Raw genomic sequence first — 14,279 nt, 5'->3', positions numbered from 1 at the left:
AGCGCTGCAAAGCCGGAACTCGTCTTTTTTTACTATTAAACTTTTCAAATGCAATTTAATTGCATTAAAATACTACTCTGAAGTTTAACACATTTGTATTTTAAAACGCTATTGTATTAATTGGTATTTGTTGCTTTTTCTCTTCGAAGTATTTTTCCCACAGTTCCACTACAGTCGTCCTTTCTAAGCACACTTTGTTTACTGTGTCGGACCGCTAGCTAAGTAGCCAAGCTATGGTAGGTTCGGAAGAAAACAAGGCCAGTTCGCACGTTAATGTATTTAAATAACTAGGTTAAACGTCAGAACCTTCGCAGACTCTTTGGGACAAGGTATGTGTTATTACTTTATTTGACTAAGCAGCCTTTAGCAAGTTTAGCATAGCTCTGTGCACAGACTCAGTAGCAAGTAGCAACTAGCTGTTTTTATTATGTTGAATTCTACTCCTTGTTTTCAATGTGATCGTTAATTACGTTGTTTTCCCACCTCCAGATGATCGAAGTGGTGGCCTCCATGGCACGGGGCCCTGTGTTTCTGGCCGGGGAGCTAATGGAGTGTCTAATTACTTTCAGGAACCCCATGTCACACTTTTCTACCTCTGCAAGCAGGTATAGTTGCATGTAAGTATTTAGTCATTGAGGTAATGTTTTGTGATTTGTTTTGTTGACTGTGTCCTAGTGAGATGTTGGCGTGGGCCAGCGCCCAGATTCACTGCCAGTTCCATGCCAGTGAGAGCCGAGTGACCCTCCCAAGCCAGGACAACAAGCAGGATGTTCAGGCCGAGAGTGACACAGTCCTCATTCCAAGCAGAGGTCAGTGTTTTAAAAGTGGGAATGAAGACATTCCGATTAACACTGACATTGTCTAATTTGTCTTCACCAGGCGAGCGAGGGCAATGTGTTTTGGACACTCCACCGAAGATCTTATTCTGTGACCTCTGTCTGGATCCAGGAGAGAGCAAAACCTGTGTGTTTACATATGGGAATAAATGACAAAAGCAAAACACATTACCGCCACAATGTTTATTATTTACATTTGTTGCCCACTTCCTGTTACAGATTCATACAGTGAGGTTGTACCAGTCGACGGCCCTCCCAGCTTTCGTGGTCAGGCGGTGAAGTATGTCTACAAGCTCACCATCGGCTGTCAGAGAGTTAACTCTCCCATTAAACTCCTCAGAGTTCCCTTTAGAGTTTTGGTTCTGCAGGGTGAGACCATTTGGGACTTATGGTGATCTTTCCTAGTGTATAATCTTAATTTCTTTATATGTAGGCATGCCAGAACCATCATTCACTCAGGAAGATGAAGTTTCCCCATCTAATCCCTTCCTGGAGGAAGAGGAAGCAAGTCGCAGGGATGCTCGGCCTTTGGAGAGAGCACTGGACATGCTCATGGTCTCCACGTCAAGACGCTGCCCACGTGAGTTGCTGGCCCTGCTTGTTCAACGCAACATTAGCAGTATTAATAGTATGCTTGTTCTCCAGACATGTTTAATATCACTAATGTTCGAGGAAAAGTGGCAAAGTTCTGCATCTTCAAGACTGTTTACAGACTTGGAGAAGACATCATCGGCACATTTAACTTCTCAGAAGGCGACATTCCTTGCTTACAGGTACCGTTGAGTGCAGGTTAGGTGTATTGCTACATAAAGTGTTCATGACGCCATATTTCTCTTTGTTTTTCAGTATTCGGTGAGCCTCCAAAGTGAGGAGGAGATACAGCAGATGTACCAGAGGCGCCCCGGCCAGGCTCTCAGTGTGACAGGACACGGACGGCATCTGGAATCATGTCTGCACACAGCATCCAGCCACTTCTCCCTGCCTGTCCCCCTCAACGTCACGCCAGGCTTCAGCACAGACATCGGTTAGTCGCCGATCATACAACCCAAGTGACATCCCAGTGAAATAAAATCTTAATATTTTTGCAACAGTGACGCTGAGGTGGCGCCTGCACTTTGAATTCGTCACAGCCCGGGAGCCCGTGGAGCCGGCTGCTGTGCTCCAGAATGAGTCAAAGGTGACAGTGTGGGCCGGGGCGGAGCATATTGAAGTGGATACCTTCAGCTGGGACCTGCCTATCAAGATCCTGCTCACCAACCCCGCCCTGGCATCTTATGAGTCACAGTTCACAGGAAGCAACAGCATCAACATTTGACTTCCACCGTCTCACACCAGAAAATGGCGCTGCTGATGTCATATTATATCCGTTATCATGTACAGTGTAACATTTTTATCCTTTTGTCTTTTTAATTTGTCATCGAAAGCTTATATATTTTGTAGGATGAAGATACTGACAGAAAAACAAGCACATATGTATACATTTGGTTGAACTTTTTTAATTAAAAATCTCAATAACACAATTCTTTTCCCATTCCAGGTTAACATTGTTTGTAAATACTTGGTGATTAAAAGTGTGATTAACTCTTTATGTGATGTTTGTTTTTTGGCATACTGTAAGTCGGCAATGGAAGAAAAAACTGTTAATATATTACTGTATGCACAGTTTTGCTATTTACAAGGATGATTGCAAGGGTTTTTTTATGTATGACAGTATCAGATTTTCCAAAATGCGGAGCATTGTGTATTACACAAATATTCCATTCATTGTCTATTATGAAGCATTATTTAAATGAAATAAAGATGATCACTGACTTTGTAGTGTGGTGTTCAAAGAGGTCAGGTAGATGGTGGTGCTATGCCTCCAGCTGGTTCTGTGATCCATGACTGGGGTCCCTTATGTGCTCGCCCGGGACGCAGGGCAGGCGTCTGTCAGCAGCGAGGACAAGGGACAGTTTGCAGGTGACCGGCTCCACTCGCACCTCACACCATGCGGGGAAATCCACGGGTCGTTGTACCCTAGTGATGATTTGAATGTGAGAATGTTTTGTGTTTTTCTTCTGACTTTCCGAGTGTGCACTCACATGGCACAGCAGCCAACACCCATTGGCTGTAGACAGGTGCACTGCATGCAGGTGTTGTCCATCCACGTTTCACCGAGTGCATAATGTCGCCCCTCAAACACACACAGTGCTGAAAGCAGTGATAATGAAAGTTAAACATTTATGTATTTCAAAAGATATTTGGAAAACAATCACCTTTAGAGTTGAAGTGACACTCCATGGGGGCAGCCGGAGAGCCACATGTCCACAGGAGAAGACACCCGGCCACCTTGAGCACCCAGTTCAGTCCAAAAACCTCCATCGTCCTTCACTTCTGCTTGTCCTTTTTCCAATTGCAGGCCTATTTATAAGTCCAGATGTTTCAGCCCCCAACCCCCCCACTAGAGGGGTCTTGGCATCAACACATGAATGTCATGACCAAGGGAAGGGAAAAAGAAGGAAAGTTATTTGTGATTCACCAACATTCAGTGGCTCACCGTGCTTTTTAGTCCAGGCTGCTGTCAATCAAGCATTAACAAAGGTCTTAGTCTGATAGCACTGATAGACAAATGAATGTTTTTGCATGGCAGATGTTCCGCAGTAGGTTTTGCCAGAGCTGACCCCCATGAGGATGACATCACCCCCTGTAACAAGAAGTAGTTCATTGTTAATAGAAACTAAACTTTGCTCTCACACACAACCATCCTTCTGCAAACTTAATTGTTGGGTATTTTCATGGACAAGCATGAAAGTACTTGATTTATTTTTATTATACTTATGTTTTACTAATATCCTTTAGTACTGACACATTAACTGACCTATTCGCCATTTTCGAACAGACATTGGTGGATATGCTATAATCATATTTACAGCTCAATTTGTGGCAAATGTTATTTAATATGCACTGCCCCTAATTAAACAATAAATAAAATCTTATGTTTATTTAATTTAACGTTCCTATCACTTTATAACTCATATTTGTAGAGACAACTCCTCAAAACGTTGACACTAAAATGAAGTTCTCCTGACATGTAGTGCCCTTTAAATAACTTCAAGCCCCGCCCCTTTTACACAACTTCCTGCTTACCTTTCATCAGTCACTGTAATGTATCTTCGACTCATCGATGGTCGTTCTTGCGCTGTTTTTCTTAAATAGCTGCATCGGTCAGCGACTACTTTTGTCTGATGGCCGATCTCGGGCTCTGCTGGTTTGTTATGTAGCCAGCAAAAACATCAACTCATGTACCACAGACGGCTGTAAAAATTACATATGCCGCCAGTACATAACCTTAAAGTAGTGTTTTTAATCCGTGTGTAGCCATATATGCATAGTATCATAATGGTCTGTGTATATTAGTCGTCGCGATGTTCCGATTGGAGGCCTTGTAACTAAACAAACGACTCCTAAGTCTTCACCAGACGGAGCGATCGGCGTTTATATGTAATTTTTTTGTCGAAATCCAGGAGGAAAATGGACACGGATAAGTTTAATTATGTTTACAGCTGTGATTTGGACATCAACGTTCAACTCAAAATGTAAATTTATTATCTTAAATGTTCACTCTGAGACTCTCCAGTGAATTCGGAATGGCTTGCTCTTTTAGTCACGTGATGCTAGTTTGAATGAATTGTCTGCCTAGAAATATATATATATAACTACTATTTCATATTTCTGAAAAAAATATAAAGCTTGACATGTAAGAAAGGTCTCATTTCCTGTCCTCTCCTCCGCCAGAGGCAGTTTAGAAGGCAAGCGAGAGCAGAATAGCTACAAAGCCCTTCTGGAAGACCCCATGCTGCGTTTCTCCGGCCTCTATCAAGAGAACTGCTCGGACCTCTACGTCACCTGCCAGGTGTTCGCCGAGGGCAAACCTCTGGCCCTGCCCGTCCGCACCTCCTACAAGGCCTTTAGCACTCGCTGGAAGTGAGTTCCCCACGTTTGTCATCGTTAGATCTCTGCTCAACGTAAATGTTGACATGTTGTTTTACAGCTGGAATGAGTGGCTGCGGCTGCCAGTCAAGTACCCAGACCTCCCCCAAAGTGCGCAGGTGGTCCTCACAGTGTGGGACAGCTTTGGGCCTGGGAGAGCCGTCCCGGTTGGGGGCACCACTGTCACCCTTTTTGGCAAATACGGGTGAGTGTGTATAGTACTGTATAATAACACTAGTATTTCCTCTTAATTTGTCAATACTTTTGTGTCGCTTCAGAATGTTCCGACAAGGCATGCACGACCTAAAGGTTTGGCCCGGTGTGGAGGGCGATGGCGCGGAGGCCACCAGCACACCAGGACGCACCAGCAGCAGTTTGACAGAGGATCAGATGGGAAGACTGGCTAAGGTATTTGTTAGAACGACCCAATCACAAAAAGACAAAAGGTGTTGGAGTGGAATAATAAATAATCATCAGAAATGGGTTAGAACAATTATGCGGCACTAAAGCCTCATCTGTTCCAGGGCCCTGACCTGGAGGTACTCAGTGATGTGAGTACAAGTGGAGGAGACCGTGTGTACAAGATCTGTACAAAATGTATTTGCAAATATTCTACCATTGGCACCACGCTTAATAACATGCTCGTACATTGTCCCTGTGCCAGATGTTAGTGTTTACATATACATTTTGACTCTGGTGTTAGCCTGCAATGTAGAGAGACACTGCTGGTGCCCTCGAGTGGACTTCATGAGCGCGTGTGCATGAGGAAGAAGATATTTACACACCTTCTGGTTACATAAAAAGCAGGGGTGCCCAAACTTGCCCAAATGAGAGGATACCAGGGCAATTTTGTGAAGGGGCTAAAACCAATCCAGTGTAGATATACTGAGATGTTATACAGTGGAATCTGCTTATCTCTACGTTCCTCAGGCTAGTTAGTCTGTGACGTTAAGCTGTGACTTTGGCCAGAGAGATGGGCGATAATACATTATTAGCCTACAGCAGTTTGTTGATATTTGTTTTTGTACATTTCTATTCTGATTCTTCTGTTTTCATTTTATATTGTAGCGGTGAAATTACTGTCCCGTGTATGGTTGTGAGCTGGGGCTTGATCATATAGATGGGTTGGCAACATCAGCAGGTTCCACTATTAAGCCACAATGGGCATTGTTTTTCTTATTAATTTCTACCTTTTTGCTCCCTTTGCCGCCATTTTTTTTAAAGTGCCATGAGCGCAAATGGCCCCCGGGCTGCACTTTGGACACCCCTGCTATGCAGCATTCTCACTGATTTGACTAACCAGTAATCACATCATGTGGAAGGGATGCCAGCTCATGGCAGCGCGTGTGCAAACAAGGAGCGACAGTCACACTAACTTCATGTGTGCATGTTCCGATGCGGCCGCAGTGTTGTTGTTGTTGTTGTTGTTGTTGTTGTTGTTGTGCCGACTCACCTCAGTGGTCTTGTTTCCACACAGCTGACCAAGGCCCATCGGCAGGGTCACATGGTGAAGGTGGACTGGCTGGACCGCTTAACCTTCAGAGAGATCGAGATGATCAACGAGGTTAGATGATTCATTGGTCACTAAACATGATAGATTCTAAGTTGTTTTTTTTTTTTTTGCTAGAGTGAGAAACGCAGCTCCAACTTCATGTATCTCATGGTGGAGTTTCCTCGAGTTAAAACAAATGACAAAGAGTACAGCATTGTCTACTATGAAAAGGTGAGTTCACAATTTTTTAGTTTTAAGTACAGCCAGACGTTTACATTTTGCATCATGGGCTTGAATGTCTTATGTAATTTTGGCCTGTCATGGCTCTTTTTCCAGGCTGCAACGGTAATACAATGTACTTCTTCAATGATTTGGGTGCTTATTTATTCATTAATTCTATTTACACAGGCTCAAAAAGATCCATACAGGTTCAAATCAGAATCTGATATATTGATGATTATGCAGTTTCAGAGCAGGGTGCAAACGTAGGGGTGCAACATGAAGTGCAGTTTTTTTTCTTAAACTTAAAATTAAAAATGCACAAGAGCCATTTATCTTGATAGCTTGTTTCAACCCAAACAACAGCGAGCACTGCATGGGTGACCCCCGCTCTAGAGGAATTGGAGGTCGGTGGGGGTCTTGGACCTCCGCCTCCTGTCCCAAGGGAGGAATTGAAAAAGGTTGCGCCCAGGGTGGGAGGTGTCTGCAACAATCTTACCTACACGTGGCGTATAAGTCCTGGAGGGAAGGCAGATTGCAGCCAGTTGCCTTCTCTTGCTGTTTTTGGCAGTAGCTGCAGCAATCCTCATGGTGATGGAGGCTGAACTTCTGTTGGCTGTTGGCATTTTTGATGTACTATACAAACAGTCACCTCCATCCAAGTGGTGATGTAGGTTCCAGAATGTTCTATTAAGTTATTGTCTTTGATAGCATACACCCCAAATCAGCAGGTATAGACGGTTGAATCTTTTAAATGAACTCTAAAAATTGAGTGGTCAAATATCCAGCCAGAAGCGTGTTGATGGCTGCAAGAAGTGGCTGGTCAAGTTGAAACTTGCTGAGAGACAATAGCGGGGGTGTATGTATATATGTGATCCTGTGTATAATTCTGAGGCAAATTGAGAAAAATTTTAATTACTTCAAACTTCATTCATTCATTAATTTTATACCGCTTTTCCTCACGAGGGTCGCGGGGGTGCTGGAGCCTATCCCAGCTGTCTTCGGGCGAGAGTCGGAGTACACCCTGGACTGGTGGCCAGCCAATCACAGGGCACATATAGACAAACAACCATTCACACTCACATTCATACCTATGGACAATTTGGAGTGGCCAATTAACCTAGCATGTTTTTGGAATGTGGGAGGAAACCGGAGTACCCGGAGAAAACCCACGCATGCACGGGGAGAACATGCAAACTCCACACAGAGATGGCCGAGGGTGGAATTGAACCCTGGTCTCCTAGCTGTGAGGTCTGCGTGCTAACCACTCGTCCGCCGTGCCGTCTTACTAATTTTTGAGGTCAGATGAATAATTGATCTGACCTGAATTCCCATGATGAGTGTATGTACATTTCTGAGATGTCCACTTTAAAGAGGCAGATGAAGGGATTGTTTGTTTCAGGATGGAGATGACGTGCCGACCTTGCACACTAGCTGTGAAATTGTTAAGGTTCCTGACCCACAGATGGGGATGGTGAGCAGGACACATGCATGTTTCTTTCTAGTCAAGTGCCAGATTTCATATTTGTCTTTTTCCACAGGAGAACCTGGTGGAGAGCAAGCATCACAAACTGGCCCGCAGCCTCCGCAGTGGACCCTCTGATCATGACCTGAAGCCCAACGCTGCTACACGTGACCAGCTCAACGTCAGACCGGGTTTATGTGTATTCATCAACTCAAATGATGAGACACACCTTGCATGTCTCTCGTGTGTGTGTCCATGTATCCACAGATCATTGTGAGCTACCCCCCCACTAAACTGCTGAGCTCTGAGGAGCAGGACCTGGTGTGGAAGTTCAGATACTACCTCACGATGCAGGAAAAGGTTTGCAGCACATTCAATCTTCGTCTGTCTGTATTTACCGTCGTGTGAACATTCCTCTTGTGGCTGCAGGCTCTGACAAAGTTCCTCAAGTGTGTGAACTGGGACTTGCCCCAGGAGGCCAAGCAGGCACTGGAGCTTCTGGGCAAGTGGAGGCCCATGGATGTGGAGGACTCACTGGAGCTGCTGTCATCACAGTTCACCAACCCGACAGTGCGCCGCTACGCCGTGGCACGGCTGCAACAGGCGGATGACGAGGTAAATCCTGAGCGAAGAGGAAAAACAAGAGGGGTTTCATAAATTTAACATGCTTTGCAGGACCTGCTGATGTATCTGCTGCAGCTGGTGCAGGCGCTCAAGTATGAGAACTTCAGTGATATTCAAGGAGGCCTGGAGCCAGGCAGCAAAAGAGACAGCCAGGGACTTTCAGACGACTCCACACTGGACAGGTCAGCACTTGGATGTTGGATGTTGTGATGCTGTTAGCAGCTGCTGTGCTGTTCAGACACCCCCATCTAAATTTAACTCAGGAATGCTCCTTGGGTGGTGAATGCTACTTTGTGATTATTTTTCTTTTGCACACGCTGACGCCGAGGCGCTTGCGTATTCTGATTTTTCTGGATTAGCACCACGTGCCGACAGCCAGGATCGCACAGGCCCAGCTTTACCTCACCTGTTTCTCTGTTATTGCTTGTGTAGTTCCCAGATCCTCACAGCCACATCTGGACCCCCAGCCGCCACACAGAAAGGCAAGGAAGGGGCAGACAGCGAGAACCTGGAGGTAAACGGGACATTATCACAGTACTCAAATACTTGTTTCTTGTCTATTTGGGTATTTCTTTATTATTTACCTAAACCGCAGAGATGCTCTTATACGTATATGCAGTATATGTCATATGATTTGGATTGGAAGGAAAACTCTCTTTGGCCACAGCCAGCATTAATAGCCCTGACAAGTTCATTGTAAACAAATGACAGCCTGATTTATTGATTTAATTTTTTTCAACATTTTAAAGGGGCAGTCGAGTGGTTAGGGCGCAGACCTCACAGCTAGGAGACCAGGGTTCGATTCCACCCTCGGCCATCTCTGTGTGGAGTTTGCATGTTCTCCCCGTGCATGCGTGGGTTTTCTCCGGGTACTCCGGTTTCCTCCCACATTCCAAAAACATGCTAGGTTAATTGGCGACTCCAAATTGTCCATAGGTATGAATGTGAGTGTGAATGGTTGTTTGTCTATATGTGCCCTGTGATTGGCTGGCGACCAGTCCAGGGTGTACCCCGTCTCTTGCCCGAAGACAGCTGGGATAGGCTCCAGCACCCCCGAGACCCTCGTGATTAAAAGCTGTAGAAAATGAATGAATAAATGAACATTTTAAAGTGCATGCAGAGGGAGGCTGGGTGCTGACCACCCATGACACTTCAAATGCAGCTACCGCCATCTGAAAAAGTTAACTAATAAATCGACATCCGCGGCTTGCCTACAGCCACAGCTATTAAAGTTGCGGATGTACATGTCCGTCATGTGTGGACATACACACAGACATGCCTGTTGTGTGTTTCATTCATTCATTTTCTACCGCTTATCCTCACAATGGTCGAGGGCATGCTGGAGCCTATCCCAGCTGTCTTCGGGCGAGAGGCGGTGTACACCCTGGACTGGTGGCCAGCCAAGAAAAACAACCATTCACACTCACATTCATACCTATGGACAATTTGGAGTCGTCAATTAACCTAGCATGTTTTTGGAATGTGGGAGGAAACTGGAGAAAACCCACGCATGCACAGGGAGAACATGCAAACTCCACACAGAGATGGCCGAGGGGGGAATTGAACTCAGGTGTTGTGTAGTATATTCTCTATGCCATATATTATTAGCATTACAGTAGCTAAACTTTGCCAACTCACTATCATTAGCTGACAACAGACATACGCTAACCCATGCAAGAGGGCGGTATATACAAATTTGAAAGTTAGCCCCCCCCCCTCAGTAGTAGTACTTGACGGCGTGTTTTTTGACCCAGCACGACATCATACAAAAGACAACAAACCCTGCCATTGACATGACATAGCCATGGGCTAATAATATGTACATAGCATCATTAAAACAACATTATTGTGTGTGTTTATCTGCAGCAGGACCTGTGCACGTTTCTCATCTTGCGTGCTTGCAAGAACTCAACCCTGGCCAACTACTTGTACTGGTACGTACTGTACATCTGCCTGCCTTCTTTTCTCTTTTATGAGAGAGGCTCATCTGTCAGTCTTTCTCAGGTACGTCATAGTGGAGTGTGAGGACCAGGACACACTCCAGAGAGATCCCAAGACGCATGAGATGTACCTGAACGTCATGAGGAGGTTCAGCCAGGCTCTGCTTAAGGTTCTGTTCTTCTGTCCAGTCTTTTCCTGTTTCTTCCTTTGACCTGCCAACAGGTCAAGTAGCATTTGTGTTAATTCTGGCATATTTACATTGAAATTTTCATGAATTTGTTCAATGTTCCTTTTCAATAAATAAATGGTAAATACGGCAGAGCAGAGAAAACGGCTTCCTCCTTTACCCCTGATATCCACTCTCCGTCTTTTCTTCAGGGAGACAAGTGCGTGAGGGTGATGCGTTCGCTCCTAGCCACCCAGCAGACCTTTGTGGATCGTCTGGTGCAGCTGATGAAGGCTGTGCAGAGAGAGAGTGGCAATCGCAAGAAGAAGGTATACATGATTCTGTCAATATCCTCAACATTTTGTTCACGTTAGCATCTATATGTGTGTGGTCATGTAGACTGAGAGGCTGCAGGCGCTGCTGGCGGACAACGAGAAAGTGTACCTCTCCGAAATTGAGCCTATTCCTCTTCCTCTGGAGCCTCAGATTAAGATAAGAGGAATCGTACCCGAGACGGCGACGCTCTTTAAGGTTGTAGAAACCAGCCCCGGCAGGCCCAGTTCAAAGACATTCAGTACATTTGTTTACATTTCTGTGCATGTCAGAGCGCTCTCATGCCGGCCAAGCTGATCTTTAAAACGGAGGATGGCGCCATGTACCCGGTCATCTTCAAGCACGGTGACGATTTGAGACAAGATCAGCTCATCCTCCAAATCATCTCACTCATGGACAAAGTATGCTAACCGTGTCTTATAGTATTCGCTGTATTGTTATGTTATCCGTGTAGATAATTATGTTCTATTTAGCTGTTGAGGAAGGAGAACCTGGACCTGAAGTTGACGCCATACAAAGTATTAGCCACCAGCACCAAGCATGGTAATGTGTTACAAAATGACTTTCATTTAGCTCATTGGTGGCTCATTTCTTGAGTTTTTTTTTCAGGGTTTATGCAGTTTGTCCAGTCTGTTCCAGTTGCTGAGGTACTGGCCACTGAAGGCAACATCCAGGTCAGCACTGCACACATCCAATATGTACTAATTAAGAGGTGCTAGGGCGGCACAGCGGGAGAGTGGTTAGCGCGCAGACCTCACAGCTAGGAGGACCAGGGTTCGATTCCACCCTCAGCCATCTCTGTGTGGAGTTTGCATGTTCTCCCCGCGCATGCGTGGGTTTTCTCTGGGTACTCCGGTTTCCTCCCACATTCCAAAAATATGCTAGGTTAATTGGTGACTCCAAATTGTAAATAGGTATGAAAGTGAGTGTGAATGGTTGTTTGTCTATATGTGCCCTGTGATTGGCTATTGGCTGGCGACCAGTCCAGGGTGTACCCCGCCTCTCGCCCGAAGACAGCTGGGATAGGCTGGGATATATTGTATTGGAAGATAATTCTCCTGGTATTCCAGATTACTTCCACATTCCAAAAACATGCTATGTTAATTGGCAACTCCAAATTGTCCATAGGTATGAATGTGAGTGTGAATGGTTGTTTGTCTATATGTGCCCTGTGATTGGCTGGCGACCAGTCCAGGGTGTACCCCGCTGTCAAAACTATGTGAAACTTGTTTCATTTCATTATCAGAGCTTCTTCAGGAAGCATGCTCCAAGTGAAAAAGGGCCATACGGCATCAGCTCAGAAGTGATGGACACCTACGTGAAGAGCTGCGGTGAGTCTGGCGAGAAAGCACCAGAAGAGGAAAGCATGTTCAGTAATAATGACGGTTGTTTTGATGTCCTCCAGCTGGTTACTGCGTCATCACGTACATCCTGGGAGTCGGAGACAGACACCTGGATAATCTGCTCCTCACCAAGACTGGTGAGACTAAAACACTGTACACCCCCCCCCCTTTTTGCAACAACTTCTTCACTCTTCTTCTTCCAGGGAAGCTCTTCCACATAGACTTTGGCTACATTTTGGGTCGAGATCCCAAACCTCTGCCGCCACCCATGAAGCTAAGCAAGGAGATGGTGGAAGGCATGGGAGGCATGCAGAGCGAGCAGTACCAGGAGTTCCGGAAACAGTGTTACACCGCCTTCCTGCACCTCAGGAGGTCTCAAACCATCACTTTGATGTACTTTTTTTTTAAAGAAGTACTCACACTCTTTGTGCTCGCTCAGGTACTCCAACCTGATCCTCAACCTCTTCTCCCTCATGGTGGATGCCAATATTCCCGACATTGCCTTGGAGCCAGACAAGACTGTTAAGAAGGTAAAAGGCATTTTCCTGTGAAACACTATGATAATAATCCTAACCCACAAAAACATGACCTGTACAGGTGCAGGACAAGTTCAGACTGGACCTGTCGGACGAGGAGGCCGTCCATTACATGCAGAGTCTGATTGACGAGAGTGTGGGTGCCTTGTTTGCCGCCGTGGTTGAACAGATACACAAGTTTGCTCAGGTAAGAACTTAAGAAGAACATATCGTGCAGAACCAATGTTGCTATGGCTGAAAGGATATAGGAGGGCATAGAAAGCATAGAAAATGGCTGCGATCCTGCTTCTGTCCACTAGATGTCATTGCAGCACCCCAATAAATGTGTTGCTCAGCAGCAATGCCTAAAGGGAAACTTTAAAAAAATCTTATTTTTTTATCTTAAAGTCATATCAGGACATGTTTGTATAAACACATTTATAGTATTAAGTTGCTGTGTGCTGAATTTAGTGCTGTTAGTGCTTTAGTGAGTCCGACTGTTATGTTGTCATGCAAGATTTATATACCGACATGTGTGACCAAACCAACCAACCAAGCTATAGCAACCGAGCTATTGTTTCCTGACTTAAACAATCCATAGTAGTTCTGAAGTAAAGGAGATGTCATGCGATTAGAATTTAGCCATAAGTTGGTCACGGTGCTGTATAAACCAGAGGCTTCGAAGTTCAAGAAAAAAATAGCAGCTGAGACAAAAAAAAAACACAACACGAGCAACATGCACAAGTTTCACACCAACAGTCGAGTAACATTTTAAAGTACATGCAGTGGTAGATAAAGCTCATCATATCTCAAAATGCCATGGCAACATAGCTAACATTGTCATCACAAGCCGATGTTATAATATGTCACATGGTGTGCTCAGTACTGGCGCAGGTGAGCTGGAACGATGGCCCGGAAACAAAGACAGAAACTGCTGGAAAAGGCCAAGAATGCATGACCGACCAAACTGCAAGATGACTAACAAGGACATCGACACGCATTTTTTTAAAAATTTGCTCCTGTATATGTATGACTGAATAAAATGTAATGATTTCATCTTTGTTATTTTGGCAAGGCAGCGTGAATCACACACCATAACAGTGAATGCGGTGTGTGTACTCTTTATTCATTGAGCATTAAGGACCATGTGGGTTGTTCCACATCTACACAGGGGGTGAAAAATGTTACTGCTTCAACACTAAAAGTCTAAAAATAGCCCCCAAAATCCATGTCCAGGCCTTTGTGGACTCTGGAAAATGTAAAAGGGGACACATGAAACCCCCCTCAAAGGTTCCCCAATGTGGCGGAAAGAGTGCAACAGCAGCAAAAGACGTTCTGTTCTTGAAATGGAGTCATGGTTAAGCCGAGGGTCATAA

General features: G+C 45.1%; 2 protein-coding genes and 2 long non-coding RNA genes across 5 annotated transcripts; 2 read left to right on the top strand and 2 right to left on the bottom strand.

The window, feature by feature from the left end:
- The first annotated feature begins 84 nt into the window (after positions 1-84).
- Positions 85-2,422, top strand: rgp1 (GP1 homolog, RAB6A GEF complex partner 1). Its single transcript, XM_058066941.2, has 9 exons — positions 85-329; positions 490-605; positions 676-809; positions 880-963; positions 1,056-1,205; positions 1,270-1,416; positions 1,482-1,609; positions 1,683-1,860; positions 1,928-2,422. The coding sequence occupies exons 2-9, from the start codon at positions 490-492 to the stop codon at positions 2,149-2,151; spliced, it is 1,161 nt and encodes a 386-aa protein (XP_057922924.1). The 5' UTR covers positions 85-329; the 3' UTR covers positions 2,152-2,422.
- Positions 2,423-3,196: 774 nt separating this feature from the next.
- Positions 3,197-9,121, bottom strand: LOC131125405 (uncharacterized). The gene is made up of 4 exons (XR_013629929.1): positions 9,012-9,121; positions 8,380-8,603; positions 6,259-6,341; positions 3,197-3,519 (listed from the first exon to the last, which is right to left on the bottom strand). It is a non-coding gene; the product is annotated as an uncharacterized LOC131125405 (long non-coding RNA).
- pik3c3 (phosphatidylinositol 3-kinase, catalytic subunit type 3) lies at positions 4,046-13,959 on the top strand. Of its 2 annotated transcripts, none has more exons than XM_078796991.1 (25): positions 4,046-4,411; positions 4,611-4,799; positions 4,867-5,010; positions 5,084-5,213; positions 6,283-6,369; positions 6,433-6,528; positions 7,919-7,990; positions 8,058-8,162; positions 8,249-8,341; positions 8,411-8,596; positions 8,681-8,787; positions 9,038-9,119; positions 10,472-10,539; positions 10,610-10,715; positions 10,925-11,041; positions 11,112-11,243; positions 11,318-11,446; positions 11,519-11,588; positions 11,655-11,719; positions 12,292-12,376; positions 12,451-12,525; positions 12,592-12,760; positions 12,828-12,918; positions 12,986-13,111; positions 13,787-13,959. In XM_078796991.1, the coding sequence occupies exons 1-25, from the start codon at positions 4,347-4,349 to the stop codon at positions 13,799-13,801; spliced, it is 2,604 nt and encodes an 867-aa protein (XP_078653117.1). In that variant the 5' UTR covers positions 4,046-4,346; the 3' UTR covers positions 13,802-13,959. The 2 variants fall into 2 exon arrangements, with proteins under 2 accessions (XP_078653117.1, XP_057922899.1); XM_058066916.2 differs by having other exon boundaries at positions 8,657-8,787.
- On the bottom strand, positions 10,687-13,117 carry LOC144901839 (uncharacterized). Its single transcript, XR_013629931.1, has 3 exons — positions 12,809-13,117; positions 10,894-11,006; positions 10,687-10,758 (listed from the first exon to the last, which is right to left on the bottom strand). It is a non-coding gene; the product is annotated as an uncharacterized LOC144901839 (long non-coding RNA).
- Positions 13,960-14,279: the final 320 nt, after the last annotated feature.

This window comes from Doryrhamphus excisus, linkage group LG2 (genome assembly GCF_037039965.1).
Source record: "Doryrhamphus excisus strain RoL-2023G ecotype Guam linkage group LG2, RoL_Dexc_Guam_v1.1, whole genome shotgun sequence".
NCBI lineage: Eukaryota > Metazoa > Chordata > Actinopteri > Syngnathiformes > Syngnathidae > Doryrhamphus > Doryrhamphus excisus.
This window is presented reverse-complemented; position numbering and strand designations above follow the sequence as displayed.

Coding starts and splice junctions, on each gene's coding strand:
- rgp1 (XM_058066941.2), top strand. CDS start 490: ATGATCGAAGTGGTGGCCTCCATGGCACGGGGCCCTGTGTTTCTGGCC. Junction 1,610..1,682: donor GCGACATTCCTTGCTTACAG/GTACCGTTGAGT, acceptor TTTGTTTTTCAG/TATTCGGTGAGCCTCCAAAG. Junction 1,861..1,927: donor AGGCTTCAGCACAGACATCG/GTTAGTCGCCGA, acceptor TTTTTGCAACAG/TGACGCTGAGGTGGCGCCTG.
- pik3c3 (XM_058066916.2), top strand. CDS start 4,347: ATGGACACGGATAAGTTTAATTATGTTTACAGCTGTGATTTGGACATC. Junction 4,800..4,866: donor GCCTTTAGCACTCGCTGGAA/GTGAGTTCCCCA, acceptor GTTGTTTTACAG/CTGGAATGAGTGGCTGCGGC. Junction 6,529..7,918: donor GCATTGTCTACTATGAAAAG/GTGAGTTCACAA, acceptor TGTTTGTTTCAG/GATGGAGATGACGTGCCGAC.